The sequence below is a fragment of the Geotrypetes seraphini genome, chromosome 2 (genome assembly GCF_902459505.1).
Source record: "Geotrypetes seraphini chromosome 2, aGeoSer1.1, whole genome shotgun sequence".
In the NCBI taxonomy this organism is placed as follows: domain Eukaryota; kingdom Metazoa; phylum Chordata; class Amphibia; order Gymnophiona; family Dermophiidae; genus Geotrypetes; species Geotrypetes seraphini.
In genome coordinates, this window is record NC_047085.1 from 103,749,558 (window position 1) to 103,762,799 (window position 13,242).

The 13,242-nt window shown below is 46.7% G+C and overlaps 1 protein-coding gene across 1 annotated transcript in view; it reads left to right on the plus strand.

The window, feature by feature from the left end:
* ARFGEF1 (ADP ribosylation factor guanine nucleotide exchange factor 1) overlaps positions 1–13,242 on the plus strand; it is a 382,919-nt gene that overhangs the window by 355,282 nt on the left and 14,395 nt on the right. The window contains exons 36-37 of the mRNA XM_033933351.1: positions 1,591–1,759; positions 10,120–10,258. Of these exons, the coding sequence (XP_033789242.1) occupies positions 1,591–1,759; positions 10,120–10,258 (308 nt within the window). The remainder of the gene's footprint in view (positions 1–1,590; positions 1,760–10,119; positions 10,259–13,242) is intronic.

Here is a 13,242-nt window from a genome sequence, read left to right on the forward strand (position 1 = left end):
GTGATGAGGGTGTGGGTAAGGGTTTTGGTAATATTCTCAAAGAGGAAAAGTTGGATTTTGGTAATATAGAGGAAGAAGTGGCAGGTTTTAGCGATATGTTGTATCTGGGTGGAGAAGGAGAGAGAGCAAGGGAAGTGGGGAAGCGGGAAGATGAGTAGCTCCATTTTAGCCATATTCAGTTTTAGATGGTGATGAGACATCCAGACGATAATGTCAGATTGGCAGGCTTGAGACTCGAGTCTCGGTTTCAGTAGAGATATCTGGTACGGAGAGGTAGATATGGGAGTCATCAGCATAGAGGTGATACTAGAAACCATTTGAGGAGATCAGCACGCCAAGTGAGCAGGTGTAGGTTGAGGAAAGGAGTGGTCCGATGGATGTGGAGGAAGAACCACTGTTGCATTCACTGAAAGTCTAATGGGAGAGAGCAGAACCCTGGTTTAACCTTTGGCTTAACTACTTGTGTTAATATTGGGGTGGGAGGGAGGGGGGAAATGTTTTTGAAGTTAATTATATGTATTTGTATATTTTAATACATTGTTTTTGAATGAAAAATTAATACACAATTTTAAAAAATACTAATAATTGCGGTATATCAAATAAAGTAAATGTATCAAAGAATAGGTGGTGATCAACATTATCAAAGGTGGCAGATAGATCAAGAAAGATGAGGATAGAGTAGAGGCCTTTGGATCTGGTTAGGAACAGGTCATTGGAAACTTTAGTAAGGGCAGTTTCCATGGAATGCAGCGGGCAAAATCCTGACTTAAGCGGATCAAGAATAGCTTAGAATGAGAGGAAGTCCAGGCAAGGGTAGTAAACAAGAACGTTCAAGTGACTTGGATAAGAAGGGGAGGAGTTAGATGAGGTGATAATTGGAGGGGCACATTGGGTCTAGTGAGGGTTTTTTGAGGAGGGGTGTGACAACAGCATGTTAGAAGGCATCGGGGACTGTTGCAGTAGAAAGCGATAGGTTGAGGATGTGACAGATGACAGTGGGAGAGAGAGCACTGAGTAGATGAGTAGGATTTGGATCGGAGGAGCAGGTAGTGGTTTTGGAGGATGAGAGAAGATGTTCTGTTTCTTCCTCTGTGATTTCAGAGAAGGGGAGGGTGGCAGGTGTTGAGGGGAGGTTTGCACAAGGGACAGTTGGAGGGCATGCAGGGGGAGACAGCCTGATTGAGTGTTAAAGGTGAATCTTCTAGATCTTATTGTAAAAGAACTCTGCCATAGTCTGGGGAGAAATTGAAGGGGGGATAGGAGGTGAGGATGCTTTGAGTAACTCTCCTCTTATAGAAATTGTCACCTGCTTTGATACAAACTGAGGAGCTGGGACACAGCCCAGAGATACAGGAGGCAGAGCCAAGAGAAAAAAGATAGGTGATGTCTTCTACAAACTCGCAAGTAAAGGAGAATAACCCACTGGTTCAAGACTCGTATGCCTTTCTACTAGAAAGAAGATTATCTAGGTAAGATCCTAATCTTCCCTTCAGCAAAATTTGATGGTGGTCCACCTTTGTTGGTTAGTCTGGAGGATAAAGTTTGAATCTGTTTCATGTCCCTTATTTTAACTGTATTTTTTTCTTACAGAGAGATGCAGTGGACTTTGATGTTCATATTGACACTCAGGACCAAGGGATGTATCGTTTTTTAACATCACAGCAGCTTTTCAAACTTTTGGACTGTTTGCTTGAATCACACAGATTTGCTAAAGCTTTTAATGCTAATAATGAGCAAAGAACTGCTCTCTGGAAAGCAGGTAAGTTGTATTATTTTTGAAAGATGCTGGGACGTGTGAAGTTGTAAACTATCTGTCTGATTGTAGGTATTATAAGTAAATTCTGTTGTAATGAATGGAGGGTGCGTGAGGATATGTAGGGTATGAGAAGTTGATCAAGATAGTGGGGGTGAATGAAACGTGTTTTAAATACAAGGAATAAAATCTTAAACGTGATTCTGTGTGAGATGGAGAGTCAATGAGTGAATTTAAGTAAGGGGTAACATAATCAAATTTTTTTTTTTCCACTGACAATGAGTTTGATGGAGGTATTTTGGATTATTTGCAGACGATGTGTGTATGTCCTTACTTTTGATGCCCTGATAAAGAGAATTGTGATAGTCGAGTTGGCTGATTATAAGCGAATGGACCAATATATTGAGTGCTGAAGGGTAAAGGAAGGGTTTTAATGAACTGATTTTCCAAAGTTTGAAGAAACAGAATTGAGTAACTGATAAGATTTGGGGTTGGTAACTAAGGCCTAGATTCTTATAAAAAATGATGGGCTGCCATCACAGCTGCTAAAAACAGCGAGTCATTCTCCCAAAAAATGCTCTTGCAAATGAGTTTGGCGGAGAGTAGCAAAGACTCGCTAAATTTGCATGTACCCATTGCTGGTGATAGCGATGCGCACATGCGCAGAATAAATGCAAAAAGAAAAAAAACAAAAACACAACAGTGGGAGATGTTCAATCTCTCCCGCTGCCAAGTGAAACCCCGCCCCTCCCAACAGTGGGAGAGATGCCCACTCTCTCCCACCACAAACAACACCTCTCCTGCAGCAGCGACAAACACCCTCCCCCCAGCAGCAGGAGAGATACCCGCCACAAAAAACACATACCCTGCAGCGGCGACCCCCCCCCACCAAGCAGCGGGAACGATGCCCATTCTCTCCCGCTGCCACACAACACCCCCCTCTCCCCCTTAACTTGAATTAGTTGGCTGACCGGAGGGATGCCTACTCCCTGTGGCCAGCTGGCCCTCCTCTTCAAAATGGGCCTTCCCGGTGCATCCTGGGATGCACCGGAGAGGGACCTGGGGCTCTGATAAGCCCATATTGTTTAAGGCCCCTCCCATAGGAGGGGCCTTATACAACTGGGCCAATCAGAGCCTCAGGAGCCATAGGAGGGGCCTTAGGTTTCTGGGCCAATCAGTCTTAGGATGCACTAGAGAGGGGAAGGCCTATTTTGAAGAGGTGGGCCATCTGGCTGCAGGGAGTAGGCATCCCTCTGGTCCGCCAACTAATTCAAGTTAAAGGGGAGAGGGGTCGGAGGTGGGGGGGAGGGTGTTATGTGGCAGCAGGAGAGAATGGGCATCTCTCCCACTGCTGGGGAGGGGGTTGCCACTGCAGGGGGGGTTTGTGGCAGGAGACAGTGGGCATCTCTTCTGCTGCTGGGTGGGGGGTCGCCACTGCGGGGGGGGGTATTATTTGTGGTGGGAGAGAGTGGGCATCTTTCCTGCTGTTCCTGGGGGGGGGGAGGTGTCGGTTGGCTTTCTACCAGTCTCCTACATTGCCATGTTGGGATTTTAAACAGTGCTGTCACTGTACTGGCATCCCTGGACCAGTTGCTGATTTTTGTCACCAAAAGCCAGCGCCTCTCTTAGAAAATGGCTCGGCAATTGTTAAGAATCCGTCAGAGGGCTCATTTCAATTTTGAAGAACCCATTTGCATGTCAGTGTTGGAGACTGCTAGAAACCTCGCTAAAGACAGAGATAAGCTGTTTTGATAATCCGCCACTAAAATGCCTGCAGGCTAAACCGTCAGAAAACAGTTTAATGACGGCATTAAAAGTTTTGAGAATCTGGACCTAAAAGTGCTATCTAAGGTGAAACCTAGTATTTGAAGAGTAGGGATGATTAGTATGGGTGTGCCTGAAAGCATTAGAGCAATAGCTAGATTTATAGAAGTGGTGCGGGAGAGTGCTCTAGATTTAGTCAAATTGAAGAGTAGATGTTATCATGTAACCAGGTGGTAATTGAACAAAGTTGAGATTTGATCTCATTGATTTGTGAAGTGTCAGAAGGATTGAAAAAGCTAAATATCATCAGCATAAACAAAAATGGTAAAGCCAGTGGACTGAGCAAGGGTCACGAGAAGTGTCATGAAGATGTTAAATAATAGGGGGGGGGGCTAGTATTGAACCTTGGGGGATGCCACAAGGTAAAGTGAATGGCTTAGATATGGTGTGGTAGCATGAAATTGAACTGTGTACTTCCATTCGTGGAGATAGGATACGAGTCATGACAGACAGGTACCAAATATACCAGTAGTTTGAAAGCAATTAAGGAGGCGTGAATGGTCTACAGTATCAAAAGCTGGGATGAGGTCAAGTGTGATAAGAATCTCTTTTATTCCCAGTCTTTAACTCACCAAAGCACAGAGCAGAATTTTCATTTACAAAGAGAATTGTCCTCTTATCCCAGGACAAGCAGGCAGGTATTCTCACTAGTGGGTGACATCATTCAACGGAGCCCCGATGCGAACGTCTCACAAGCATGCTTGCTTGTAGAAACTTTAGAAGTTTCGAGTCGCCCACACCGCGCATGCGCGAGTGCCTTCCCGTCCGATGCACCAGGCGTGTCTCCTCAGTTCTTACTTTTCCGCGGAGCCGAGAAGTCTGTCTTCGACTCTCTGCGTGAAGTAACTTCACTTGTGCTTTCTAAGTCCGCGGTTTTGGGTTCTTTTACTCATTATCGTTGATTTTCATTGTGTTTTATTGTTTTTCAAAAAAAAAAAAATATTTTTTTTTTTCCTTCCGTTCGACCGGGCAGGCCACGTGGCCACAGCCCCGCAGCTTCGACCTAGCGGCGGAACTTTTTCGGCCTATGTCCAGGCCTATCACCAGTTTTAAGAAGTGTGTCAAGTGCTAGCACGCGATTTCACTGACGGACCCTCATCGACGCTGCCTTCAGTGTCTCGGGCCTCAATACCTTCCAGAATCGTGCCGGCCTTGCTCCACACTTACAGCACATGCGTTCAAGCGTCGCTGCGTCTTGTGGGAGTCGCTGTTCAGCATGGAGGCTTCGTTGGAGCTGATCTCATCTAAGAGTGCCAAACCTTCGACTTCCACCTCGACTCTTCCGTCTTCCACCTCGGCGACCCCAAGTCTCCTCAAGCCTGCTTCGTTTGTGCTGGCTTCGCCTCCGCCGCCTGCTGCAGTGCCTTCCTCTGCCTCCTCTGGTCAGGTATCTAAGCAGCCCATTCCCTCTGTGGTCCTCAAGGTGCCCAAGGCTTCTAAGTCCAAGCACCTGGGCGCCAGGGATCCCGATGTCCATGCAAGAGGTCCCATTGCGGATGCGGATCCCTCCTTGCCGGCGTCGTTCCAGACCTGGCTGGAGCAGCAGTTCATCGAGCTCTTTACTACTATGGGGCGGAAGCTTCTCTCCCAAATCCAGCCTGGGCACGCGGGGGCCTCTCGCGAGGTCGAGCCGCCTCCAGTGCCTCCACGTCGTACACTCTCGCTGCAGGGAGCCGAGTCTCTGCAAGTGTCTGGTCTGGCATCGATGCATGCATCGCAAGGAGCAGAGTCTTTGCCCATGGCTCCATTGGAACCGATTCACTCGATGCAAGGAGCAGAGTCTTTGCGAATGCCTCCGTTGGAATCAATTCCCTCGATGCCAGGAGCCAAGTCTCTGCGAGGGCCTCCTCCGGACCCGATGCCGAGCCTCAAGGCTTGGGTACCTCGCGGTGCGTCTGCTCAGCCACCTCTGCTTCGATCTACTGCCTCCAGCCCCATTCACTCGCTGGAAGCCTCTTCAGTGCCTCGCTCGCCTCGACGATCGAGGCCGACTTCCAGGCACAGTTCTGGCCATCGCTCGAGGCATTCATCGAGGCATGACTCGCCTCGTCGAAAGCAGCCTTTCATCGAATATTTGCCTCCGGAGTTTCACCTCCTCCTCTACCGGAGCTCAAGGACACTTTGGGATCTTTTTCTCCCTGCCAATCCCCGGCCTCGTTGGACCCGGAAGCCTCGTCATCCTTGAATTCTTCTTGAGGCCCTGCTCTGGCTGACCAGCTGTCTTTTTCCTCTTTCCTTCGATAGATGGCTGTAGATCTAGACATTACCCTGGACACGGGGTCCAAATTTTTCAAGGAATATTTGGAGACTATGCATCACCCTCAACCACCTGCTGAGTCCCTCTGGCTTCCTTTGCATAAGCTACTGGACCAGACCTTCATGTGCTGTTTCGAGACTCCTTACTCCATCCCGGCTGTTCCGGGGAAATTGGATGCCAGGTACCGCACTGTTCACCACAAGGGATTCGATGGGGCTCAGCTCTTTCATCAGTCTCTCCTGGTGGAATCCTCCTTGAAGCGGTCTCACCCTTCCCAAGCCTATGCCACCGTTCCTCCTGGCCGGGAGGGCAAGACCATGGACAGATTTGGCAGGCACATCTACCAGAACTCGATGATGGCCTCTCGAGTCCTGAATTACAGTTTTCATTTTGCCACCTACTTCGAGTTTTTTCTCTCAGTTCTGCAAAAGTTTCTGCCCTATTTGGACTCACAGGCTCGCTTCGAGTACCAGGAGGTGCTGGCGTCGTTGTCCCAACTGAGACTCCAGATGATGCAGTCTTCTTACAACGCTTTTGAGCTCTCGACAAGGGCTGCTGCTTGTTCGGTGGCCAAGCGACACCTGGCGTGGCTTCGGACCATCGATATGGACCCGAATCTTCAGGACAGGCTGGCTAACGTCCCGTGTTTTGGAGCCGACCTCTTCGATAAGTCCATCAAGGCAGCGACCAAGAAGCTGTCGGACCACGAGAAATCTTTCCAGTCGATTCTCCGTCCGGAGCCCAAGCCTGCTCCGCCTCGTCCATCACACCCGCCTTTGATCTACCAGCGGTGTTATCCACCGAAACAGGCCCCTGCCATCCGTCAGCCTGTTAAGAGAGAGCACACGCCGAAGCAGCAGCAAAAACCTTCAACCTCTGCTGTTCCCAAGGCTCCTCAGCCTTTTTGACTGTCTCGTAGAGAGCCATCGTTCTGCCCTCCCCTGTTTTTCCCATCGGAGGTCGTCTCCATCATTTTTACCATCGATGGACGACTATCACCACCGACCTCTGGGTCCTTTCCATCGTAAGGGAGGGATACTCTCTTCAGTTCCATCAAGTTCCTCTGGAACATCCTCCAAGAGAGTATCCTTCCAACTTAACCCAGACCGCCCTTCTTCTTCAGGAAGCTCAGGCTTTGCTCCGGCTTCGGGCCGTCGAGCCAGTCCCTTTGGACCAACGGAACAAGGGTTTTTACTCCCGGTACTTCCTTGTTCCAAAGAAGACGGGCGATCTGCGTCCTATTTTTGGACCTCAGGGTGCTCAACAAGTTTCTGGTCAAAGAGAAGTTTCGCATGTTAACTGTGGCTTCTCTCTATCCCCTCCTCGAGCAGAACGACTGGTTGTGCTCTCTGGATCTCAAGGAGGCCTACACTCATATTCCCATCCATCCGGCCTCCCAACAATACCTCAGATTTTGGGTGGGACATCTTCATCTTCAATACCAAGTGCTTCCCTTCGGCCTGGAATCATCTCCCAGAGTCTTCACCAAGTGCCTGGTTGTAGTGGCCGCAGCACTCAGGAACCACGGTCTTCAGGTGTTTCCCTACCTCGACGACTGGCTCATCAAGGATTCCACGTCTCAGGGAGTCGTCCAGGCGACCCAAAGGATGAGCTGGTTCCTGCAGAGTCTGGGGTTCGAGATCAACTTCCCAAAATCCCATCTGCAACCTTCCTAGACTCTTCCCTTCATTGGAGCTGTTCTGGATACCATTCAACTCAGGGCTTTCCTTCCCCCACAACGCCTGGATGCCCTTCTTCGTCTTTGTCATGCAGTGTCCTCTTGCCCGTCCATCTCGGCGAGACACATGATGGTTCTTCTGGGCCACATGGCCTCTACAGTACACTTGACTCCTTTTACCAGACTTCACCTCAGAATTCCTCAGTGGACACTGGCATCTCAATGGACTATCCGACCCTCTGACTCGCCACATTCAGGTCACTCCTGCTCTGACACAGTCTCTTCGCTGGTGGATGCTCTCTTCCAATCTCTCCAGAGGTTTGCTGTTTCACATGCCACCCCTTCAAAAGTTTCTCACGACCGACTCCTCGACCTATGCTTGGGGGGCTCATCTGGATGGTCTGCACACTCAAGGCTATTGGACCAGTGCGGACTGCCTGTGTCACATCAATATACTGGAACTCAGAGCGATTTTCAATGCTCTCAATGCTTTTCAGCATCTCCTTCACAACATGGTGGTTCTCATTCGCACGGACAACCAAGTCGCCATGTATTATGTCAACAAACAGGGAGGCACGGGATCGGCCTCCCTCTGTCAGGAAACTCTGAAAGTCTGGGATTGGGCAATTCGCCACAACACCTTCCTCAAAGCTGTTTACATTCAGGGGGCGGACAATGCCTTGGCGGACAACTTGAGTCGTCTTCTGCAGCCTCACGAAAGGACTCTCCATTCCACGCTCCTTCATCACATCTTCTCTCTGTGGGGAACGCCTCAGATAGACCTCTTTGCAGCCCCCCACAACTTCAAATTGCCTCAGTTCTGCTCCAGGATCTACCCTCCTCTCCGCCTCGAGGCAGATGCTTTTCTTCTGGACTGGAGGAATCTCTTTCTGTATTCGTTTACTCCGTTTCCTCTCATTCAAAAGACTCTGGTCAAGCTCAGGTCCAACCGGGCCACCATGATTCTGATTGCTCCCCGTTGGCCCAGACAACTTTGGTACTCCCTTCTACTTCAGCTGAGCAGCAGGGAGCCCTTCCTTCTACCAGTGTTTCCTTCTCTGCTTACGCAGCATCAGGGGTCTCTACTTCATCCCAACCTGCAGTCCCTACACCTGACAGCTTGGTTCCTCTCAACGTAACATCCCTTCAGTTTTCGCAAGCTGTGGGGAATGTTTTAGAAGCTTCCTGGAACAATGCTATTCCCAAAAATGGACTAGATTTTCTGCATGGTGTTTTTCTCATCATAAGGAGCCTCAACATGCCTCCTTATCCTCTGTTTTGGATTATCTTTTGCACTTATCTCATTCTGGCCTGAAGTCTACATCGATCGGAGTCCATTTAAGTGCGATTGCTGCTTTCCATCAGCCTCTTCAAGGGAAACCTCTCTCTGCTCATCCTGTGGTTTCCAGATTCATGAAAGGACTTTTCCATGTCAATCCTCTTCTCAAACCGCCTCCAGTGGTTTGAGACCTCAATGTTGTTCTTTCTCAGCTTATGAAGCCTCCATTTGAACTTCTTAACAAGGCTCCTCTGAGGTATCTCACTTGGAAAGTGGTGTTTCTCATTGGCCTCACTTCTGCTCGTCAAGTCAGTGAGCTTCAAGCTTTGGTTGCGGATCCCCCTTTTACAGTGTTTCATCATGACAAGGTGATTCTTCGCACTCAACCAAAATTCCTCCCCAAGGTGGTCTCGGATTTTCATCTGAATCAACCCATTGTTCTTTCAGTGTTTTTTCCAAAGCCTCATTCTCACCCTGGAGAATCAGCTCTTCATACTCTGGACTGTAAGCGTGCTTTGGCTTTCTACCTGGAACGCACCAAGCCACACAGAACTGCTCCTCAACTTTTCATCTCCTTTGACCCAAACAAGTTGGGATGCCCTATCTCTAAGCGTACCATCTCCAGCTGGATGGCGGCTTGTATCTCTTTCTGCTATGCCCAGGCTGGATTACCCCTTCACAGTAAAGTCACAGCCCATAAGGTCAGAGCAATGGCAGCCTCTGTAGCTTTCCTCAGATCGACACCGATTGAGGAAATTTGTAAGGCTGCTACTTGGTCCTCGGTTCATACCTTCACTTCTCATTATTGTCTGGATACTTTCTCCAGACGGGATGGACAGTTTGGCCAAACAGTATTACAAAATTTATTCTCCTAAGTTGCCAACTCTCCCACCATCCCATTGTGGTTAGCTTGGAGGTCACCCACAAGTGAGAATACCTGCCTGCTTGTCCTGGGATAAAGCAATGTTACTTACCGTAACAGTTGTTATCCAGGGACTCCCCTGAGTTGGCTTCTCTGCTAGCTATCTGAACTGAGGAGACACACCCGGTGCATCGGGCGGCACATGCGCGGTGTGGGCGACTCGAAACTTCTAAAGTTTCTACAAGCAAGTATGCTTGTGAGACGTCCGCATCGGGGCTCCGTTGGATGACATCACCCACTAGTGAGAATAGCTGCCTGCTGTCCCTGGATAACAAATGTTACGGTAAGTAACATTGCTTTCTTGCAGGTCTCGGAAAACACATGAGTCATCCTAATCGTCAGAATACAACAAACAACCTAAAATTTGCTTAAAAGAAGTTGTTCTAAATCAAATGTTTTTCTGCAGGTTTTAAGGGAAAATCCAAGCCTAATCTTTTGAAACAGGAGACTAGCAGCCTTGCATGTGGGTTGCGTATTCTTTTTCGCATGTATGTGGATGAAAGCCGCACCAGCGCATGGGAAGAAGTTCAGCGAAGATTACTAAAGTAAGCTAATTTTGTAGTAGTTGCTTGATGTTTCAAAAGATCCAGTTTTGCATTTAACCCAAGCAAAGTTAAATGTATTAAACTTGAAGATCCATCTTTGTTCTACTCTTAGAAGGGAGATATGTACGCTCCTATCACTATCCTTTTCCACCTTACCCGCAGAATTCCTACCCATAGGGATTCCAAGGTGTGTTTCTGCTCCTGTAGAATGTTTAGTCCATTTGATTCAAGGCCCTCCTTAACATGTAACACCACACCTCCACTGATTCAATCCACCCTATCACTAGGATATAACTTGTACCCCGGTATGACAGTGTCCCATTTGTTTTCTTCCTTCCACCAGGTTTTAGAGATGCCTGTTATACGATATCTATCTTTTCATGTAGTGCAATATATTCTAACTCTCCCATCTTGTTGCTTAAACTTCTGGCATTTGCATAGAGACATTTCAAACATCTATATCAAACGTCATATCTATTTATAATTTGCTCAGCAGTTGACATAGATAATTTGCAATCTTTAAAATCAGCCTGCTCTGCATTTAAGGAAACCTGTTCTACTGCGGCCTGTATTGGAATCTCACTATCAGGATATACTGTCTTCCCTTTTATGATAATATCTTTTAAAGATACCTTGTCTCGAGCCATGCTCTTTTGAGTGACTGGCGACCTTCCCCCAGTTTCTAGTTTAAAAGCTGCTCTGTCTCCTTTTTAAATGTTGACACAAGCAGCCTGGTTCCACCTTGGTTAAGATGGAGCCCATATTTGTGGAATAGGCTTCCCCTTCCCCAGTGTTTCGCTCAGTTCCTAACAAATCTAAAACCTTCCTCCCTGTACCATTGCCTCATCTATGTATTGAGACTCCAGAGCTCTGTCTGTCTTTTGGAACTTGCGCTTGGAACACAAAGCACTTCTGAAAATGCAACCCTGGAGGTTCTGGATTTTAACTTCCTACCTAAGAACCTAAATTTGGCTTCTAGAACCTCCCTACTGCATTACCCTGTGTCATTGGTACCCACATGTACCAAGACAGCAGGTTCCTCCCCAGTACTGTCTTAAATCTTATCTAAGTGACACGTGAGGTCTGCCACCTTTGCACCAGGCAGGCAAGTACTCAAGCAATCCTCACATCCACCAGGCACCCAGATATCTACAAACCTAATGATTGAATCTTCCACTATAACGACTGTCCTAACCCTTCCCTCTTGGGAAGAAGCCCCTGGAGACACATTCTCAGTGCAAGAGATCATTCCATCCCCTGGTGGGCAGGTCCTGGCTAAAGGGTTGCCTTCTACTTCACCAGGGTGATGCTCTCTTTTAAGAAGACCTCCCTCCTTCGAAGCAGCACAAAGGCTGCCAGACTGCAGGTAGGACTTTTCTACAACGCCCCTGTAGGTCTCCTCTATGTACCTCTATGTCTCCTTTAGTTCCTCCAAGTCTGCTACTCTAGCCTCAAGAGATAGGATATGAGTGGTAGAAGCTCTTTACACCGAGCACACACATAAGACCTCTCACCAATTTATTCATGTAATCCCCCATCTGAACAAAGTTAGGGGTTTTTTTTGAGCCTAGAACTTCTACTTTCAAATGAGCCCCCTCTACACCTATCTTAATATTAAATCACACCATGTGATGATCACTGATTGGCAAATAATCACCAACTATAAGGGCAGAAACACTTTTCCTGTTTGTAAGCATTATGTCCAGTATGACCCCCATCCCATGTGGGTTCTGTTATCAACTGCTGGAACAGTTCTGCTTGTAGAAAATCCAAGATCTCCCTACTTCTAGGAGATCCTGCAATAGGGATACCTCAGTCACATCTGTCATATTAAAATTACCCATTAGTAATACTTCTCCCTATACAGCTATATTTTGAATGTTTTCTATTGTTCAAGCCAGGCTGGAAGACTTGAACATTGAGGCCAAAAGAATTGCCAGAATGGATTCTCTCTCCCACATGACTGGGCTAGAGACTCCATTCTGTGAATTCAAATAACAGACATGAGGAAAAGCCATGTAATAATCAATTAGGTTTTATTACAAGTTCTCCTATTGTCAGGGAAGAGGAAGTCATCACAATTTCAGTGCTCTTCAAAGGGAGAAAGCAAGGACAAACAGATTTATACCGTGTGTGACATCATTTGTAATAATTATCATGCTTTTAGAATACAATGGCACAGTTGATCACATGACTTCCTTTCCAAAAATGCCATTTAAATCCTTAAGTTTAATGTTAAGTCCATTCTGTTTTTAAACCCAGCAGGTGGCAGTGTTTCACTTTTTTCTTTCTAAATCACTTTTGATCTCTGACCTTTTCAGACATCAATCATGTCAGTAAAAAGCCTAAGTTTTGACATCTACATCCTGGCATCTGTATGACCTCCCAATTAGCATTGTATGTTCTAATCTACAAAGAACAGATTCTCCCTGTAAAAAATCCCAAGTTTTCTGTTCCTCTGAGAACCTTATCTATGAACTCCATGGATGTATATGAAGAATGGTACATAAATTTGACTATGTCTTAAGAGTCACAAAATCAACCTTCTAAACTTCCGTAGCATAGCTAGATTTTAGAAACAGCAATTTAAACTAAACTAAACCTTAAGCTTATATACCATATCTTCTCTATAAGGATAGAGCTCAACATAGTTTACAAGAGTTTAAGAAAGGAAAATATAATAAGAATTAATGGTTATATAGAGAGCAGCGGAAATTACATTTTTGAAAATAGCCATGTTTTCAGATGTTTTCAAAATAATTGGAAAGAGCCCAAATTACACAGCTGAACAGGAAAGTTATTCCAAAGCTCAGTAATTTTAAAGTAGAGATATTTCCCTAATTTTCTGATATAGATAACACCTTTTAACGAGGGGAAAGATAATTTAAGCTTTTGAATACAGCTGGTAATATCAGGTCTCACAGAGTTCCAGGATAGAGGAATTAAAGGGGGAAGAGTGCCATGCAAGATCTTAAATGTTAGGC